At 35.4% G+C, this 12,948-nt stretch overlaps 1 protein-coding gene across 2 annotated transcripts; it reads left to right on the forward strand.

The window, feature by feature from the left end:
• The first annotated feature begins 2,006 nt into the window (after positions 1–2,006).
• On the forward strand, positions 2,007–12,833 carry LOC100777465 (homeobox-DDT domain protein RLT1). 2 transcript variants are annotated; one of them, XM_003541675.5, is made up of 18 exons: positions 2,007–2,973; positions 3,088–3,504; positions 4,244–4,323; positions 5,753–6,166; positions 6,279–6,368; positions 6,479–6,643; positions 6,757–6,979; positions 7,057–7,157; positions 7,502–7,588; positions 7,694–7,846; positions 7,947–8,102; positions 8,358–8,567; positions 8,643–9,317; positions 9,396–9,947; positions 10,267–10,890; positions 11,029–11,133; positions 11,235–11,498; positions 11,783–12,833. In XM_003541675.5, the coding sequence occupies exons 1-18, from the start codon at positions 2,793–2,795 to the stop codon at positions 12,551–12,553; spliced, it is 5,268 nt and encodes a 1,755-aa protein (XP_003541723.1). In that variant the 5' UTR covers positions 2,007–2,792; the 3' UTR covers positions 12,554–12,833. The 2 variants fall into 2 exon arrangements, with proteins under 2 accessions (XP_003541723.1, XP_006594569.1); XM_006594506.3 differs by lacking the exons at positions 2,007–2,973; positions 3,088–3,504; positions 4,244–4,323 and adding an exon at positions 4,843–5,183.
• The last annotated feature ends 115 nt before the right edge of the window (positions 12,834–12,948 follow it).

Genomic DNA, 12,948 nt, shown 5'->3' on the forward strand with positions numbered 1-12,948 from the left:
ATTAAAACTTGTAGAGTTGTTTGATTTAGCTTAAAATACTGTTAATATTTGGACTCCAAATATTGGAATTGTAAAGTGTTGGAACTATTAGTATTAGAACTTTTTAAGGTATTACTTTTAAGTACATTGTTATTTGTTTCATCTTTTTCATATTTATTTTTGTTGTTATGTTTATAATATTAATAGATCATATTTTATTCATGTGTTTCAGCAAATCTGGTTGCAGCAAAACGTATTGTAGGAATTTAGTTCATAGAAAATAATTGTGATTTAGACTATTATAATATTTCTCGTTGAACAATATATCTATTTTATTTTGTATTTGTCTATTTTAAAATATTATGTTGATGATATTAGATTAATTAATTTTACTATTTTTAGACATTTGATAATATTATTTTAATTGTATTGAATATTTGGATGAATCATGATATAAAATAGTAGTTATAAGAAAAAAAGATCAAATTTAAATGAATAACTCATTGATCTGAAACGAACCAAACTATTCATAAATAAATTAAGTTGAATTAAGTTTTTTAAAAAAGTTAAAAATCAAACTAAATCAAAATAATCAAATTTAACTGAATTGAATTATAAATTTGACTAAAACAAACCTAAACCAGCCTAGAACACACTTTTACTTGTATCCTTTGACTCGATCACCCACAGTAATGATTGTAAAACTTTTGTTAGTTGAACCATTTTGTTCCTTTGACCATTAGTTGAAAATTTTCAAAAACTTAGAATGAGTCCACACACCAACCAACGGGTGTGATATTATCATAAACTCAAACATGTGCAATTCCAAGGTAAAAAAAATATATCAAATGTTGAATTTGGTCTCAAATTGTACTGCATTTCAAGAAGGGAAACTATTCAATTTATTAGTTTATAATAATATAATAACTCTAAATATCCGAAAATTGTATCAAATTACTATTTTAGCGTCCACAATGTAATTACTGTAAATTAACTATTTTTTTTTTACTTTCTCGTGAGAAGAAAAAAATGTTTTTCCTTTTGGTCAATGGAAGAGAGAAACGTTTGATGATTGATTGCTGAATCTTGATCCTTGGTGAAATGAGATGAGACCATTCTTCAGGCCCAAAGAACACTGTAAGTCCAATGCGAAGCCCAGTTGATGATGTATGTGGGGCATTTTCTTCTGCACGCATCCTCATACGGATTTGCAAATCCTTAATTGCCTTACGGATTGTGGATTTGTTTAAATTTTTAAAAAAATATTTTACGAGTTAATTTAAAATTATTGACTCATGCAAGATGAAATCTATGACTTTTAGATATTAGTACGACGTTCTAATCAACTGAACTAATAAATTAATTATATTATAATATAATTAATATCGTTATATATATCACTAGAATTTTTAATGTATATTTAATACACATAAGTTTATATAATAAATTTTATAATAATTAATTTTGATCTAATAATGTATTTTTTTAATATATATATATAAAATACATTAATAAATTTATGATTTTTATTTAAAATTGATATATGTAAAAAATATATTATTAGATTAAAATTAATTGATATAAAATTTATTATGTGAACTTATATATATAAAAAATATATATCAGAAATTTTAGTGTTATATATAATGATTTTAATTATTTTATAACATAATTAAATTATTAAATCAGTTGATTAAAATATCATCCTAATAAATAAGACTATTACGAATTCACAATCAGCTTTCCGGAAGGACAATGTTAGAATTATGGTTGGATGTAAAAGAAAAATATGATGGGTGCAGGAAGAAAATCAGTGTATGTGGCAGCCGAAAGAACCATTGAGGGGTCCACAACAACAGGAACCTTATCATCGATCCGATCCAGTAATTCTTCTGTCTCCGATTCCCTCACACACTTATGAATTGACCAAGTTACATTGAAAAGTAAAATAATAATATTAATTATACAAAGAAAAGCAAAACCAAAACCAAAAGAAAATTCAACGAAGAAAAATCAAACGCCAGACAAGAAAAGAAAAGAACCTCGGAATAAAAAGTTCATCAAAAACACACGCAGAGTCACCAGTGAGAGAAAGATTTCATTTTAGTTATTAATAAAAAACACAAAATTTAGAAACATAAAGAAAAGAAAAGAAAAAAAAAAAGGCATTCTTCTTTCTTGGGGTTTTGTTTTGTAGTTGGCCCTCCTGTTTGACACGAGCATCAAGCGATCACACCGTTCGTTCATAAAAAACCAAATAAAAAAGAGAGAAGAAAAACAGATTAAGATTGCTATTCTAATTAATAACTAAAAAAAATTAATATGAAAGGAGTTATAGCAGTCAAGAAGAGCAACTGTTGTGGTGGTTGTTGTTGTTGTTGTTGGGTTATTATTTTTGTTTATCAACAATTTTCATTCTTTTTATTACTATTGTTTTATGTTTTATTATTTGTTTTGGATTTGTTCTTTTATTCTTCATCTTCCTTGTTCTTTCTTTTCAATCTCTTATTACACGCTGCTTTTCTTTTTTATCTTTTCAATTTAAACTATTTATTTATTTTTCATCAGAGAGGATAATAATTCTGTGCCTTTCCATTCCTTGACTATCACGGAATTTTTTTGATTTCCAAAGAGAAAAAAAGAGATGACAAAAATAAATAAAAACAAAGAAACACCAAAATCGATTCTATTCGGTTGCCCTAATTATTATTATTTTCCCCTTTTCTTCTCTGTGCTGCTTGGTTGGGTTTCTTTTTGTGGCTTCGTTGTGGATTCCTAGGGTTTGAAGGTGGAAAGAGGTTCGATCTCGATCGATGGAGGCCGAGGCAGAGAACAACGACGTGAAGAAGGAAGAAAACAGCAATGATAACAACAACAACAACAACAACAATGAAAGTAACAGCAAAATTGGGAATTCGAGTGAGGGTCTGAGCAAGCCCAAGCGTCAGATGAAGACGCCGTTTCAGCTTGAAACGCTCGAGAAAGCTTATGCTGGTTTGTTATCGTTAACCTTTTTTTATTTTATTTTATTTTTTTTCTTGTTCAATTTCTAGGCTTTTTTATTGTTCACTTTTTTTTTTGTTCAAATTTTTTGTTTTTGGTTTTTAGTTGAGAATTACCCGTCGGAGACTATGAGGGTGGAGTTGTCGGAGAAGTTGGGGTTGTCGGATCGGCAGTTGCAGATGTGGTTCTGTCACCGGCGGTTGAAGGACAAGAAGGAGTTGCCGTCAAAGAAGCCGCGAAAGGCAGCGGCGTTGCCGGATTCTCCGGTGGAGGAGCCCAAGTTGGGGCCTGAAGTGGGTGTTGAATATGGATCCGGGTCAGGTTCGGGGTCCAGCCCGTTTGCCCGGTCGGAGTTGAGGAATGTGGTGCCTCGGGGGTACTATGAGTCACCACAGACTATAATGGAGCTTAGAGCAATTGCTTGTGTGGAGGCTCAGTTGGGGGAGCCTTTGAGGGAAGATGGACCTATTCTTGGAGTGGAGTTTGATCCGTTGCCGCCGGATGCATTTGGGGCACCCTTAGGTATGGTCTTTGATTCTTTGACTTGGTGGATGGTTGGGTACTTGGGTTGAATTTAGTGAACTCTATCAATGTATGATTGTATGTTTATTTTATTGGGTTTTTATGGGATATGCAATTCAACTGTTTAAATGAACTTGTCTTGCATGCTTGCTTTAGTTATTGTCTTTTCATTGTATGTTTCTACTTAGGTATCATGATAATGACGTTAACTATGGAGTTTCTATTTTTGATATGTATGTGTTTTTTATTTTGTTAAGTGGTAATGGGTAAATTAGTTTCTTGGGTGTTCTGTTTAAGAGTATCATAGGAAGCAGGGATGAAATGTTCTTTTTTAGCTTTGCTTGTCTTCTTTCTGACTGATTTTTCAACCTGAAAGTATTGTTAGAAGCGTTACTTTTATGTAATAACTTATAAGTTTCTGATGATTAATGAGTAAACTCACGTTTTAGTATGATATTGTATCTGCTGATTATTTGAGTCTAACTTTACTAAAACTTCACTTTAGTTCCTATATTTGGGAAACACAATTCACATTGGACCTTACATTTTTATTGACAAGGGTTAAGTTGAATTATGTGTTCCAAATTTGGGGACCAAAGTGAACTTTTAGTGAAGGGACTAAAATGACGAAAGCATATTAGATACTACAGTGAGGTTTACTCAATGAATACTTGTCTGTGATGTGTTGCATGTGCACTTGTTTGACTACTCACACTTCTACTATTTTCTTTTGGTGCAGCTGTTACGGAACAGCAGAAGCGGCCAAGTCTTGCCTATGACAGTAAAATATATGAAAGACACGATGCTAGGGCAAATAAGGTTGGTTTTTGTTATGCTCTAACTGCTTAGTGTATAGGTCTGTAAAATTATGATAGGACTTGGAATATTCTGAAAAGGAAACAATTGTATGGTACAATTGAACAGAAAATCAAAATTCAATGCAAACACATCTCTCATCAATTGGAGTTCAAGGCTCCTCTGGTTCCCTCTCAATTACAACTTTCCTCTAAAAACATGCCATCCACACCCCCTATAATCTTCCTTCTGCAATATCGGGCTTATTATTACTTTAGCCTCTACCATTTATTTGGATTTTATTTGTGTAAAAGGAAAAAAGAAGATTTAATGTAGATGTGTAGACCAGTGTTGTCAAATAGCACGCAGCGAGCACTAAAACGCTATCGCGATGGCATTGCATTGCAGAAAACAACATCACGGCCACTTTGCTTGTCGTGGCTGCCATGCGCGTCGCCGATGTTGTGTCTCCCTTCAATAAATTGTAGAGGGTCCTAGTTCTTCAGCCATGGCAGAGCAGAGTTGAGGCAAGATTTAGGGTTTTTGTGAAGATGACTGAAGTTTGGGCTTGTGGGTCTTGGACAATTTGGGCTCACGTGATTTTTTGAAGAGTCTGATTAGTTTTGAACATGGGCTTATTGATAATTATGAATATCTCATGAAATTTGTTTGGGCTTATTTGTTTTGTTTTACTCAATTTTTTTTACTCACTTGACTTTTTAAACATGGAGTCAGCCACTTGGGCTTTCTTATACTAAAATAGGCCCAACAGTAGCATATTTCATTACTTAAACTTCTCTACGTACACCCTTCCTCCCACACTCAGAACCTTCCAGAGTCCATCCTTCTTCAGTCCAGCGCGGCAGCGCCTGTGTTTTTTACAGGTGACAAACTTTTTTTTTCTTAATCTTTGTCTTTCTTCTTTCTTTTTTAATCTTTTTAGCTGTTTTTTTTTTGTTTCCAACATATTTTGTCTTGAACAATTTAACTTTTGAGTAAATATTTATGTTAATGTTTATCCAGCTTATTTTTATTTGCATATATCTTAATTTTTTATACATATTTAATTATTATATATATTCTATTTCAACTGCTATGCGGCTTCTGCTATTTGCTCGCGACGCTATCCGTTATATGGTATTGGGGATTTTTAGCTTTCCGTGATCCACTATTGACAACACTGGTGTAGACTTAGGTATTCACTTGATATGCTGTTTATTCTTTATTCTAGTCAAGGGTTTATTTTGTATTCCCATGAATATTGAATAACAATGATTTATTTGAATTGAATGTACTTTATTCGAAAAAAATACTTGTACACTGTCTTTCCTCAGTTTAGATAGTTTGAGAAAAACTTGCTTTTATTTATTCATATTTGGATTATATTTACTGTCAAATCTTGCTCTTTGGTTGTTTCATATGATATTTTGATTTTAAACGAGCTCCATTTCAGGCTATAGCAAGGACATTCCATGAATACCCTTTTCTTCCAAACCAGTCTGGCATTAGATCCGATGTTTATGGACAACTGAACCTACCTCATTTACATGATCCAATGGATGGTCCTACCAGAACTCCTTTTCCCCTTGGAAATGAACAGCAACCCAGAGTTCATGCTCCCCAAAGTCATTCTTCTCATGTTCGCCTTTTGTCTCAACAGCAGGACAAGCTAGTGATTACCTATCCATCTCCTCCTCGAGACAATGATGTTGCACCCAAAAGGGAACCTCACACAAACATAACCAGCACTGGAATGAACTCCCATCTTACTGATCACCCAATTGTTGGACAAGACAATCCTTATGCTTTAGCTGGTGGGCAAGTTTCCCATAACGATGCAGTATTGAGGATGGAGAGGAAACGAAAGGTATTAATTTAATTTTTAATTTTTGCTAAGTATTATTTTGTCATTTTCCTTAGCTATGTTAATACATTTTTTTTGCGGAGCTTGATATATATTTTTAACATTATTTATGTAGAGTGATGAAACCAAAGTTGCAAAGGAAGTTGAAGCCTATGAAATGAGGATGCGAAAAGAGCTTGAGAAACAAGATAACCTCAGACGAAAGGTTTTATTAAAATGAACTTTGCCTACTACTGTGGCACCATACACTGTATAGAGCTTAAACAACATCCCTTTCTCTGTAGCTAACCCCTCTATTTTCCCTCTCCCTTTTAGAGTGAAGAGCGAATGAGGAAAGAAATGGAAAGACAAGATCGTGAAAGAAGGAAGGAAGAAGAGAGGTTGATGCGTGAGAAACAACGAGAAGAGGAAAGATCAAGGCGTGAGCAAAGACGGGAAATGGAACGAAGGGAAAAGTTTTTGTTGAAAGAACATTTAAGAGTAAGATTTTTAAAGCCTATGTTTTATAGCCTTCCTTTGGCAAATATATTCAAACATCTGTGGATTTTTTATGTACCTTACTCTCCTTTTTGTTGTGGCCTTTCTTAAAAAAGGCTGAGAAAAGGAGGCAAAAAGAAGAGATCCGCAAAGAGAAGGAGGAAGAGAGGAGGAAAGCTGCCCTTGAGAAGGCAAATGCTCGGAGAATAGCTAAAGAATCTATGGAGCTTATCGAGGATGAACAACTGGAATTGATGGAGTTGGCTGCTGCAAGCAAGGGGCTTTCATCTATTATTCATATTGATCTTGATACTTTGCAAAACCTTGAATCATTTAGGGGTAAGGAGTTTATCATTATGTTGCTTTTTGTAATGTAACATAATTGGGTTTTACTCCTGATACATGTTGTACTGTAGATTCGTTGTGTATATTTCCACCCAAGAGTGTAAAGCTGAGAAAACCATTTGCTATCCAGCCCTGGATTGACTCAGAACAGAATATCGGCAACCTTCTCATGGTATGTTCTTATTGCCCTCATCGTTATATGGTAGTGTAGGTTAATGTTGCTTTGAACCAATTATCTCTTGTTCTGGTACTCCATACTGTCAAAAGGGGGAAGGGAGACTTTACCCTTTCACAGTTTCTGATATTGATCTATATGTCAGTTGACTCAGTTCATGATTTGAAATGTTATTTTAATGTTGCTCTTGTCTACCACATATTATAGTGAAGGTTGTTTCTGTTAAGCTTGCTTGTATGTTAGACTGAGGTCATTCTTGTTGTTCTTTATTTGTTTTTTAAGCTTAAATTGAGGATTCTGAATTTAAAGTTCAAAAGCTGTGGTCTATTGTTCTATTTCAGGTTTGGAGATTCTTGATTACTTTTGCTGATGTACTTGATTTATGGCCTTTTACTCTTGACGAGTTTGTACAGGCATTTCACGACTATGTGAGTAAATCTGGCCTCTGCTTTTGATTTTGTGCTGCAGCTGAACTGGATTTCTGTGCACCCTTTGCTCATTATGCATGTTCAATTCAAACCATTTGATTGCAGGATTCTAGATTGTTGGGTGAGATTCATGTTGTTCTTCTCAAAGTGATAATAAAAGACATTGAAGATGTTGCAAGGACGCCTTCTACAGGATTAGGGATGAACCAGAATGGTGCTGCTAATCCTGGAGGTGGCCATCCAGAGATTGTGGAAGGAGTAAGTTGAAATATATCTTAGATTTTATCTTTCCTTTTGAGACATACTAGTTTGGTCTGAGACTGTTGACTCTGAAAATGTTCACTTTATTATGTTTTAGGCATATGCATGGGGCTTTGACATACGAAATTGGCAGAAGAACTTAAATCAATTGACATGGCCAGAAGTTTTCCGACAGTTAGCATTGTCTGCGGGATTAGGACCACAGCTGAAGAAAAGAAATATTACATGGTCATATGCAATTGATAAAGACGAGGTTCATTTTTCTTTATTTTGTATATTAATGTTCAGTTCAAACTGAAAGCTGCCATATTTTAGTGCCTATCGGCTGAAACATATTTGTGTTATCATCTCAGTTCACTGGATCTGTATGAGCTTTTTGTTATATTGAATACTTCCATTGAGCAATGAGCATTTATGATTTTGCACACATTTTAAATTAACAATGAATTTTTTTTGTCTTACTTTTCTTTCATTGATTAAGTGGTTCAAAATGTTTATGTAATTGCAGGGAAAAAGTTGCAAAGATATAATTTCTACACTTCGTAATGGTTCAGCAGCTGAAAGTGCTGTGGCCAAAATGCAAGAGAGAGGTCTGTTAGCTCCTCGAAGATCAAGGCACCGGCTAACTCCTGGAACAGTTAAATTTGCAGCTTTTCATGTTCTCTCGCTGGAGGGTAGTAAGGGTTTGACAGTACTAGAGCTTGCAGAAAAAATTCAGGTGAATTGTTTATCTTTGTATCAAGTGCTCTTTTAGAAACTGTCAGCTTTGTTCTTATGTCTCTTTTCCTGTCAGAAATCTGGTCTTCGGGACCTGACGACCAGCAAAACACCTGAAGCATCAATTTCTGTTGCTTTGACAAGAGACACTAAATTGTTTGAAAGAATTGCTCCATCAACATATTGTGTACGAGATGCATTCAGAAAGAATCCTGCTGATGCTGACTCCATTCTTTCAGAAGCAAGAAAGAAAATTCAGATATTTGAAAATGGGTTTCTAGCTGGTGAAGATGCTGATGATGTTGAAAGAGAAGAGGAGTCAGAAAGTGATGAAGTTGATGAGGATCCTGAAGATGATGATTTAGTAAATCCTTCAAGTGCAAACCAAAATTCTGAACAGTATGAGGACACAAACATTTGCTCATCAAATGGAAAAGAAAATTTGGGTCACAATGTAGATCTTATTCAAAAAGAGTTTGATACAGATCTACCTTGTTTTCCTAAGAATGGTTCGAAGGATGCTGATTGTCCAATTTCTGTCACCAGACAGCCTGTTGCTTGTGAAGATTTAAATGCTAGCAATCTTGATCAAGATAATATGGAAATTGATGAAAGCAAATCTGGAGAGTCCTGGATTCTAGGGCTTACCGAAGGAGAATATTCTGATCTTAGTGTAGAGGAGCGTCTAAACGCTCTTGTTGCATTGGTTGGTGTGGCAAATGAAGGAAATTCGATCCGTGTTGTTCTTGAGGTGCAATTCTTTCCTGTCTAATGTGTTTCTTAAGTTTATTTTTATTTAGATTTTAAGTTGACATAGCGAGTATTGTAGGATCGACTGGAATCAGCAAATGCTCTGAAGAAACAAATGTGGGCTGAAGCACAGATAGATAAAGTTCGTCTGAAAGATGATAATATTAGTAAATTAGATTTTCCATCACTTACTGGGAATAAAGTTGAAACACCATACACTTATCCAGCTATGGAGGGCAACCTAAGCCCAATGCTTGACATTAATATTAACAATATTAATAATGAAGCATCACCCAGCACTGCAGAAAACCAAAAAGGAGATCCTGTAGCACAGAGCATGCCTATGGAGAAGTGCTCATCAATTCAAGATTTTGGCTCAGGTACTGGTGCAGATATCTCTCAGACTCAGGTATCTGCACAATATTCGAAAAGATCACGTTCACAGTTGAAATCTTATATTGCCCACATAGCAGAGGAGATGTATGTCTACAGGTCTTTACCCCTTGGACAAGATCGCAGACGTAACCGATATTGGCAGTTTGTTGCTTCTGCTTCTAGCAATGATCCTGGTTCAGGCAGGATCTTTGTTGAATATCATGATGGCAAGTGGAGGCTTATTGATTCTGAAGAGGTAAATTGTTTATTCAGTTTTTTCCTTAAGCTGATCAACTAAATTGTACCTTGGTTTTGATAGTTTCTTATATTTCAGTGCACACTTTAATGACATGCATCTAAGGACTTAGGGCACTGCAAGTCTCCTTTTAGAATCCTAAGAGATATTACCTCTAAATTTAATTTTTTCCACGGCAATATCTGATCATTAGCAAATGGAATTACTAAGGATAGCCTCTGAAATTTAAACATTTGCCTTGTGCTTTTATTCATGGTAATTATTTTGTATGTCTTTTTATCAAAGTTTCATTTTTATTTATCCCACCATTAAAATGCAGGCCTTTGATGCTCTTTTGACATCATTGGATTCACGTGGGATCAGGGAATCTCATTTGCGCTTAATGTTGCTAAAGATTGAGAATTCCTTTAAAGAAAATGTTCGAAAGAGGAATGCATGTTGTGCCAAAAATGGAAGCAGGGGCGAATTTTCTATTAAAATTGAAGCTAATGAAGCATGTTCTATCCCTGAGCACAATGCTGGATCTGGCAGTCCTAGCAGTACCCTTCATGACTTGAATGCTGATCCATCTGAAACTTCATCATCCTTCAAAATTGAGCTTGGGAAAACTGAGAGTGAGAAGAAAGCTGCATTGAGAAGGTATCAAGATTTTCAGAAGTGGTTGTGGAAAGAATGTTATAATTCATCGGTTTTATGTGCAATGAAATATGGGATAGAGAGATGCAAACCTCAGATGGACATTTGTGATATATGTCTCAATCTTTATTTTGTTGAAGACTCTCATTGCAATTCCTGCCACCAGACTTTTCCCTCAAATAATGGATTTAATTTTTCTAAACATGCATTTCAATGTCGAGACAAGTTATCCAAAGATAATTGTATTTTGGAATATTCTCTTCCCTTGCGGACAAGATTGCTTAAGGTCCTGTTGGCCTGTATGGAGGTGAGTTAATGTTAACTCTGCTTTCACCTTGAACATTGTTTTCTATTAAATTTTAAACTGTTATTTTGTGCCCTCTTTTTTTTTTCCCTGTTAGTTTGACTTTTGAGGAGTATATTGTATTCACATTTTGATTTACAGGTATCTGTTCTTTCTGAAGCATTTGAAACAAATTGGATCAATGATGTTAGGAAGCACTGGGGCATAAAGTTGAGCAAATCATCTTCTGTTGAGGAACTTTTACAGGTTTCGTGCCCTTTCAATTCTTAAAAGTTCTAGATTTTATATCTGTGCATCATATGCTTAATCAGACATGAATTAAAAACCCATAAAAACCCATTTTGCAGATATTGACCCTTTTTGAGAGATCACTACGGCGAGATTTTCTGTCGTTGAACTTCTCTACAACAGATGAATTGTTGGGATCAAGCAGTATGTCAGAACGTTCTGTGCAGGCTTCAACTGATCCTGAATCTGTTGCTGTGCTTCCATGGGTTCCACTAACGACTGCAGCTTTGTCTCTCAGGCTTTTTGAGATTGATTCATCCATCAGCTATGTAAAGCTTGAAAGACTTGAGCCTTGTGAGGAGAAAGAAGCAAGAGAATACATAGTGAGTCTCATTTTTCCTTTATAGTAGAGTGCTTTTAGTCTTAAGTAACAGGATTTGATGTTACCATGAAAGGTTTGCTACACATAAGCTGCGTTGCAACTTTCATTTTTATCTGAAAAAGCTGAGGCTGAGCTATTGTGTCTGATAGACTAGAAGCAGATTGGGTGTTAAGTTCCCCTTAAATTTATGTTCCTTTTGTCTTATTTTGAGTGTCTGGGTCTTTATCTGGAAATTTTTCATGATATTTTTATGTATCAATAATGCATCTAACTTGCTTTTCGCAGAAGCTTCCATCAAGATATACTCACATGAAATCTAATAGGGAGGTTGAACCAGCCGAATTTGTCCATGATGAATTCACTAAAGATAAATCTGTTCCTAAGAAAATTGTACGAAATGGCAACAAACGTGGTCGAGGGACTAATGAACAAGGACGGGGTAAAAAGCTGGCTAAAAGAGTGTGCAATTCTAAACGAGATGGTGGTCGTAAGAATGCTAAGGTCACTGACAATCTAAGTCACAGATTAAAACAGCAGGCTCGAGGAACACAAGGACAAGGTGCTGGGCGAGGTCGCCGAACCATAAGGAAGCGGAGAATGGGAAAGAGAGCTGTTGAAGATTTGTTGCTTGGCCATACGACAGCCAGTCATAGCTACAAGATTGATAGAGAACCGGTGAGAAACTTGGATGAGGAATGGGATGGAGAAAAGGCGAGTCCCATGACTCCGGTACACATTGGGGTGGCTGCTGACAATAGTAACAGTGCTGAAGAGGTGGAGTCTGATGACGACAATGCTCAAGCTGTGGAATATGATCAAGGAAACTGGGAGGTAGGTTTTAATGGTGTTCCCCCCAACAGATGGAGTAGGGGTTTGGTTGGAATGAGTGATGAAGATGTGGATGCTTTTGAAGAACTTAATGACAATGGCATTGAGGAGAATGAAGAGGAAGATTCAGAAGCAGATGTTATGAGTGAGGGTTCAGATGGGATCCCAAATACGGTAGTAAATGTTGGAGGCTCAGACTCGGCTTTGTCCGAAGATTCTTCTGATTAGAACATGAATTTTTAATTGGTCAATGAAGGGATTTGCACCTGAAGGCTGCATTACATTTTTGATATTGCAGCTTTACAAACACCTGAGCCCCAAGTCATGTCATGGCTTGAAGAGTTTATGGTTGAGTAGATTTAGTGTATATTATCCATGCAAAATGGAGCCTTGTATTTTTAAGAATCTTGAAGCAGAGGGCTTTGTAGCCAACCTCATTTTGTTTTTGTATTTTTTTAACCTGGCCTTGTAATAGACTCATTAATTAATAAATTTTTATTATGCCTTATTGTTTGGACTATTTGAAATTGACACACAAGGTGGGTATACATCAACCATTTTAGGAGGTGCTTAACAGAGGAATTAGCGGCATACTCTTCTAACTACAAGCTGTTCGCATTTTG

The sequence above is a fragment of the Glycine max genome, chromosome 13, assembly GCF_000004515.6.
Source record: "Glycine max cultivar Williams 82 chromosome 13, Glycine_max_v4.0, whole genome shotgun sequence".
Lineage (NCBI taxonomy): Eukaryota > Viridiplantae > Streptophyta > Magnoliopsida > Fabales > Fabaceae > Glycine > Glycine max.